At 36.1% G+C, this 7,500-nt stretch overlaps 1 protein-coding gene across 12 annotated transcripts in view; it reads left to right on the top strand.

Moving 5' to 3' along the window:
* Positions 1 to 7,500, top strand: part of LOC144959379 (colorectal mutant cancer protein-like) — a 40,702-nt gene that overhangs the window by 33,172 nt on the left and 30 nt on the right. For 10 of the 12 annotated variants that reach the window (XM_078891940.1, XM_078891946.1, XM_078891939.1 and 7 more), the window contains exons 15-17: positions 1,697 to 1,815; positions 2,687 to 2,814; positions 4,526 to 7,500. The exon at positions 4,526 to 7,500 is cut by the window's right edge and continues 29 nt beyond it. In XM_078891940.1, the coding sequence (XP_078748066.1) occupies positions 1,697 to 1,815; positions 2,687 to 2,814; positions 4,526 to 5,329 (1,051 nt within the window). In that variant the 3' untranslated portion in view covers positions 5,330 to 7,500. The remainder of the gene's footprint in view (positions 1 to 1,696; positions 1,816 to 2,686; positions 2,815 to 4,525) is intronic. The other 2 variants (XM_078891949.1, XM_078891948.1) reach the window with 1 other exon arrangement.

Consider the following 7,500-nt stretch of genomic DNA (forward strand, 5'->3'; position numbering starts at 1 on the left):
GTGTTGATGCTCGTTTTGCAACCTGGTTTGGAGATTGACAAAAAAAACTATAACAATCTTGTGGCAAACTTTCCACAAAAACTAATGAAGGAATGATCTCCATATTCTTCCCTCTTGTCAACATTGTTGCATAGTGTGTCACCATAGAGAGATTTAAAAGCTTTAGCTTATGGGATTTTTAATAGAACATTACAAAGTTGTGAATCAAAATGTTATGACAAAATTGATGTTAAAAATTCAGAATTAGGATTTTACTTCAAAATATACATACCTTATTTTAAAAATCTCTTTATGGTGACATAATACATTATCTCTGTAATAACTGCGGAAATTTTCAGACAATTTAATTGAATAGATTCTGAGAAGATGTTTGACACAGTATACCATACGCCTAGAATGTGAATATGTGGTTTTGCCAGCTGTTCTGGAATACAGTCTTTATGTGTTTGGTGGAAAAGTTGGTGGTTATTTTGATACAGAATTACCCATTGTTAAGAAATTCAAATTTTTTTGGTCTCAAATTCCTATTTTTTATCTCAAATTCCAATTTTTTGTCTCAAATTCCAATTTTTTGTCTCAAATTCCAATTTTTTTTGTCTCAAATTTCCTATTTTTTTGGTCTCAAATTCCTATTTTTTGTCTCAAATTTCTGTTTTCTGACGTTCTGATTCCTCTTTTGGAATATGAAGGGTGGCAGGTCGGACGATATTTTGCATTGGGTTGAGAGAATTTCCACTCCAACTATGAGTCCGTAACAATTTGGATTCAGTACACGTTGGCTATTTTAGGAATATTTTATATTTGTGTCAGTGCATGACATCATCAGTCTGGTGGTGAAAATTTTTTATTTCTATTTTTTTGTTTTCATTGTCTGAATGAATATACTCCTCAGAGCATTTTAATCTTTATTTGAAGTAAATCGGGTGATTTTTCATGAAGTTATGGCCAGATGTATGGGAAAGGTATCCAGCAAATTTTCTCAAATTTCATACTTTTTCAACTTGACTAACTTAAAAAAATATTTAGAAATGAAATTAAGCTTTGATATTTCCCGAAGATGTACAAAAATGGTTGATTTAATCATTTATGACAAGAACTGATTTTTGATAAAAATGGACCTTCTAGCTAAACTTGGCAATATCTCAGTTCAAACCTTTTCACCATCCGACTGATTTTGTCATTCACTGTAACGTTTGATGTTTAGTTTGTTTTTAATTAGCTTCATATTTTCATCAATTAGTTCCTGCCAGTGTATCAGTGCTCATATAACGGTGAATGGTGTATAACATTATGATAATTACCATTCAGGATCAATAAAGTAAAAATTGAGCTTTATATAGCGCATTATCCACTAAATGTGCTCAAAGAGCTTTACAAGGGGTCCCTGGTCAACAGCAACATTTAACATGTAGGCCGGGACATGACGCCTGTTAGGTGATATTACAAATTATCAGACAAAGACCACACTGTTAACGGCCAGGTGCTCATTTTACACCTGAGTACGGTGAGAGAATGTGAGTAAAGAGCCTTTTCCAAGGACTCAACTATGCTCCGAGTGCCAGGCTCGAACCCAGGACCTTCCGATCCGAAAGCGAGTGTCATACCACTAGACCACATAGCTGCACAAAGTAGGTATATCTTATAAGGATGTTCGACTCATGTTGATGTCCATTGTTGTTTTTCCCATGACATTCAGTAGCAGCAGCAGCACCAACAGTTCGGCAGACAACTCGGAGTTCAGTAAAGTGGAGGAGATGAGGTTGAGGGACTTTATACAGCAACTGAAGACGGATAGGCTGTCGGTTCGAAGAACTGGTGGGTCAGGTTGATCATTTTGATGATGGTGATGATGATGTTGATGATGATGGTGATGATGATGATGATGATGATGGTGATGTTGATGATGGTGATGATGGTGATGATGATGATGATGTTGATGAGATGTGATGTGATGATGTATGATGATGATGATGATGAGATGATGATGATGATGATGATGATGATTGATGATGATTGATGTATGATAATGATGGTGATGTGATGATGATGATGATGATGATATGATGATGTGATGATGATGATGATGGATGGTGAGATGATGATAATGATGGGATGATATGATGTGATGGTGATGATGATGATGATGATGATGATGATGATGATGATGATGATGATGATGATGATGATGATGATGTGATGATGATGGTGATGATGATGATGATGATGATGATGGTGATGATGATGATATGATGGTGATGATGATGGATAGATGATGTGATACATGATGATGATGATAACGATGATGATGATGATGATGTTGATGATATGATGTGATGATGATGTGATGGTGATATGATAGTGATGATGATGATGATATGATGATGATGATGATGATGATGTGTGATGATAGATGTGATGATATGATGGATGATGATGATGATGATGATGATGATGATGATGATGATGATGATGATGATGATGAGATGATGAATGTGATGATGATGATGATGATGATGATGATGATGATGATGATGATTAACTGATGATGATGATGATGATGATGATGATGATGATGATGATGATGATGATGATGATGATGATGGTAAAAAAATAGAATTTTTGTTTAAAGTGGGGGAAACATTTGAATTAAGGGTAAATTGATGATGTGTGATATTTGCTATTTCAGTGATGGAAGTGGAAAGCGTCCACAAGGACCCTGTGTTGACAGAACCACGACAACAGATTGAAGCCCAGAGGCTGGATTTGGAGAACGCTGTCTTGGTGCAGGAGCTGATGGCTGTCAAGGAGGAAAAGGTAGGCTTTACACCCATTCAGCTACATACCTGCCGAATCTTACGAATTTTTCGTAATTTTACAAATTTTAGACAAATTTCATGGCCAAATACAAATTTTTATGGAAAATTACGAATTTTTAATTCTTAGTAATACTTAAATAATAATAAAAATAATTATTATTATTATTCTACTACTACCACTACTACTAATAAAAATGATAATAATAATAATAATAATATTAAAAATTGTAATAATAATAATATTGTGGTTATTCATACACAATTTCAGAAATTACGAATTTTCTTGTCAAATTACTAAAAATTGACTTAAAAATTACTAAATTTGAAGTTTTCAATTTGGCAGGTCATCAGCTATAAAGACGTCATTATTATATTAACAGCATTTAGTGAAATATAAAATTAAATTCATTAGTCTTTTGGTGCTGGTGAGTCCGTGATAAAGGCGATAAAAATAAAAAATATGATAAATCTCCTGCCATGAAAGATCTGAACAAGTGTGTGTGAAAGGTGCCAGACAAAGCAAGAAAGAAAAATACAAGGAAAAAAAACATCCCAAAACAACAGTGAAAGAATTCCTTTATTCCATCCCTCGATGTAAGATTCCTGATTATTAAATTTACTGAAAATAGCCTTTACGCCGATCCCTGCTAAAATATTTGCTATTTTCTATTTATACAGTTATCTTTTTCTTTGTCTTCCTACCACAATGACAATTCCCCCCCCCCCCCCCCCCCCCCACAAACAGTTAGATTTGTATTCGTACACATCAAAAGATTATTTCAGATTGCCAGAATGAGCAAAAATACTATGAAATTGTTGAATAAAATTATTTATTTTCAGGTTCAAAACATTGTTCAACGATTATGTTTTTTTTTTTACTATGAAATGATAGGGTTTTCCAATATTAGGGATGGAATAATGTAGTGTTATTTTAGCAAAAACAAATTGTGATTTACACTGTAGTTTACAGAACTGACTACTTGAAAGCCCGAAATTCAGAAATTCGTAGTTTCCCAGGGACTAAAAGAAAAGTTGTCATAAAATAAAATTTGCCATCAGCTTGATTTAAAAAATGCTCCAAAGTCCTAAATATAGGTTGTCTAGAATGACACTGTCCATTTCAGTAAGATTTATTGAGTCAAAAACACATTGGAAGCTCTGCAGCCGGAGCCAAAGTTTCGAAATTTTATGAATTTTTTATAATGTAAATGTTGCTGCTCGAAGCTCGAAGAAATAAATAATAATGTAAAGTTGAATGTAAGCTTCAATTTAATTACAAAAACAGATCAAATGGACGTTTCAGGTTTCCCGTTTATCAACAAAATAGGTTGAATGAAACACTACAAATGAATGAGATAATGTGGTAGTGGCTCCTGGCCATCAATGATTTTGTTTATTCATATTAACAACGCCACTAACACATTATCTCATTCATCTGTAGTGTTTCATTCATCCTGTTCTGTTGATAAAGGGAAAACCTGAAACGTCCATTTTATCTGTGTTTGCAATTAAATTGAAGCTTACATTCAACTTCAGTGTGACGAATTTTTCATAGTTTTAGGCAGATCTGAGTTTATAATTGCTTTTCAGACATAAGATGTGTCTCGAAGTCTAATATTCTGGAAAGGATTTCTTGTTAATTATCAGAAGAAAAACAAAACTTGATTCTGCTACTCGTTCCTAACTGGTTTTATTTCCTCATTCCACAGGCTGAGCTAAAAGCAAAGAGTTATTTACTTGAGAAAGAGAAACGAGCGTTAGAGTTAAGGCTTAGTGGCAAGGAGACACAGGAACAAGCATTCCGTGTGCAGATTGACTTTTTGAAAGGAGAAGTGGAATATCAGCAACAATTACAACAACAGCAGCAACAACAACAACAACAACCACCTCAGCAATATGCTGTGATATCACCAAACCATCCTCATCCCCATCATCCACATCATCACCACCCCCACCACCACCACCACCATCATCATCATGGTCACCACACATCACTTTCGTCATCTTCATCTTCATCATCAACCTCTTCATTAAATAACAATAGTAACAACAACAACAACAACAACAGCTTCAATAACAACAACAACAATGATAATAATACAAACACTGGCTACCCTGACACAAACCTCATAGCAGAGCTACAATATCACCAGCAAAACCCGACCGAGTTGATTCGAAATTTGACTCTGTCTCGAGAACGAGAACACACCTTGAAAGGACGCGTGTCAGAACTGATGGCCACGCTGGAGAAAATCTCACGAAACTCGGAGAGTCGCCACAAGCAATCGGCGGAGTTTGTCAACGATCTGAAGCGAGCAAATACGGCTTTGATTTCGGCATTTGACAAGGCGAAAAAGAAGTACCAAGGGAGGCTTAAAAAGATGGAGCATCAGTTGAAAAGTTTGAAGGAGAAATACGACATGGAGACGTCTGCACTTCGACACAGGATTGGGTTACTGGAAGGAAAGGGGATGAAAGGGGTTAGGCCTCCTCCCGATGAGACCTCTCTGTAAACTATATATACAAAACATTTCAAGTATAATTATGATCAACTTCTACAATATTGTTTTGAGCTTTAGCTCTCGGAGAGCGAACGCTCGAAATAATATTGTAGAAGTTGATCATAATTATACTTGAAATGTTTTATAAATAGCTCCTTTTGTCAAAAACTTAAGCACTACTATTTCATGGTTTTTGTTTTTATAATATAGAGAGCTGCGCCGGTGTTACCAATACTTAGCTTCTATACCAGGACAAATCATTCGTTTGGACAGAAAAATAAATAAAAAACTTACCGCTTACCGTCAAAAGCAGTTTAGATTTGAAGATACATTTGTTTTCTATCAAAAACATTCGGTACTAGACAATCCTTGATGAATATCAAAAGTTGTGTTTGAAATTATATCCTAAATATTTTCATGATTCATTCCTCGCTAAATCGTGTGTGTTTTTCGTCTGTTCAATGGTTGGTGCCAAGTTGGTGCCAAGTTGGTGCCTGCCGCCTGCCGCGCAAAACAAAGGTTTTTAAAAAAGTTTATTGAGAAAAAGATACGGAAAAAAGTGTCCCTAGATAGGTATGCAATTTGGTGCATAAGTGCAGTAAAAATTGGTGCGCAAAATTAGTTCGTAGAGGATGCGAGACTGTGTGTGTGGTGTGTGTGTCTTTCTTTCTTCCTTTTTTTTTTGGGAGTGCCTACGTACACGGTAACGGGGCATCTAGCCTCAGGATCTATGTACACGTAAAACGGTTTACCGTTGCAACATTCTGTCAGTGATGGTCCTCGCTGTCGTGACAGCGCGTGCTCGTGTGTGTGTGTGTGTGTGTGTGTGTGTGTGTGTGAGTTGTTTTTGTTTAATCAAAACAATTTTAACCATTAATGGCGAGATTCCATCTTACACTCCCCAAACTCCAGATCTTAGTCTTAATGTTATCATTAAAAGACAAGCTTTGCGATCTATAGTTTAATTGAAGCCCGAGTCGAAATATACTCTTACTACTGCTCTCTTGGTGGAAACGATTTATTCGGCATAAGCAATCTGGAGAAAAAAAATCAGTGTCACTGTAAAAGGTTAAAATTTCACGAAGTACGCTCCGTGAACACCGCTGTAATAATCCTTTGATCTACGTCATCAGGCAACCCGTTGTTTCTTTCATCTTTTCCCATTCCCCCTTACTATCCCCCCATCCCCCCGCCCATCTCTCTCTCTCTCTCTCTCTCTCTCTCTCTCTCTCTCTCTCTCTCTCTCTCTCTCTCTCCTCTCTCTCTCTCTCTCTCTCTCTCTCTCTCTCTTGTCATAATGTTATCCCTTCCCCTTCCCATCTCAATGTAAAATGAAAACGTTCTGTTGTTTGCAGATACATGTATGATTGTTTTGTTTTTTCTCTCTCACTCGGCTAGGATTAAAAACCAAGACATCAGGTAATTGGTGTCTAATGCCAAAGTATAGATTCTCTCTTTGGCCAATTTAGTCACGCACGTGGCAGCCCAGCTATTTATTATGTTCTGCCTATAACACACAATAAGTGGGATTTTGGGGGGTGGGTACGAAAGAAATCAAGGTCATAAGTAACCGTGCACAAGAGTGTATAGGGAATTGGTTTCTGGGGGTCTTGCAAATACCAAATATTTTATGGAAAGCTCTTTCGAACTCCAAGACGTCTGGTTTGTTTTGCTATCTTGGAACAAACGAAACAGAGATGTCTTGAGGTGTGACCTAGTTGTCTGATTTTGTGACCTGGATGTAAGGTTTTGTGACCTAGATGTATCCTTTTGTGTGTGCAAGCCATGCGGGTAAGTACAGCGATAGCTTGCCAGTTGAGGAAAAAAAAAAAGAAGAAGCAGCAACAAAACAAAAAAACCCTGAAAAAACAAAACAACTTAACCTTTTAAAGGCGAATATCAATCTTACTTGGACCAAAAATAAAAAATTACCGTTTTCATCAAAAGACAAAAAACAAATTACAATTTAAAAACTTGAGCTTTTATATAGGGCAATATCCACCCAACGTGCTCAAAGCGCTTTTTATCAATATTCTTACTGCTCTTATGGTGGAAACTTTTTTTTCTGCGTTAAAAAATAATATAAATGACGACTATTATTTGAAAACAAAAAATCAATGTCACTGGCAAAGGGTTAATTGCAGTACTCCTGCATCCTGTGAGACTCCTACGGCACTTGCTAA

Source organism: Berghia stephanieae, chromosome 14 (genome assembly GCF_034508935.2).
Source record: "Berghia stephanieae isolate SIO BIC M18660-M18661 chromosome 14, UCSD_Bste_1.3, whole genome shotgun sequence".
Lineage (NCBI taxonomy): Eukaryota > Metazoa > Mollusca > Gastropoda > Nudibranchia > Aeolidiidae > Berghia > Berghia stephanieae.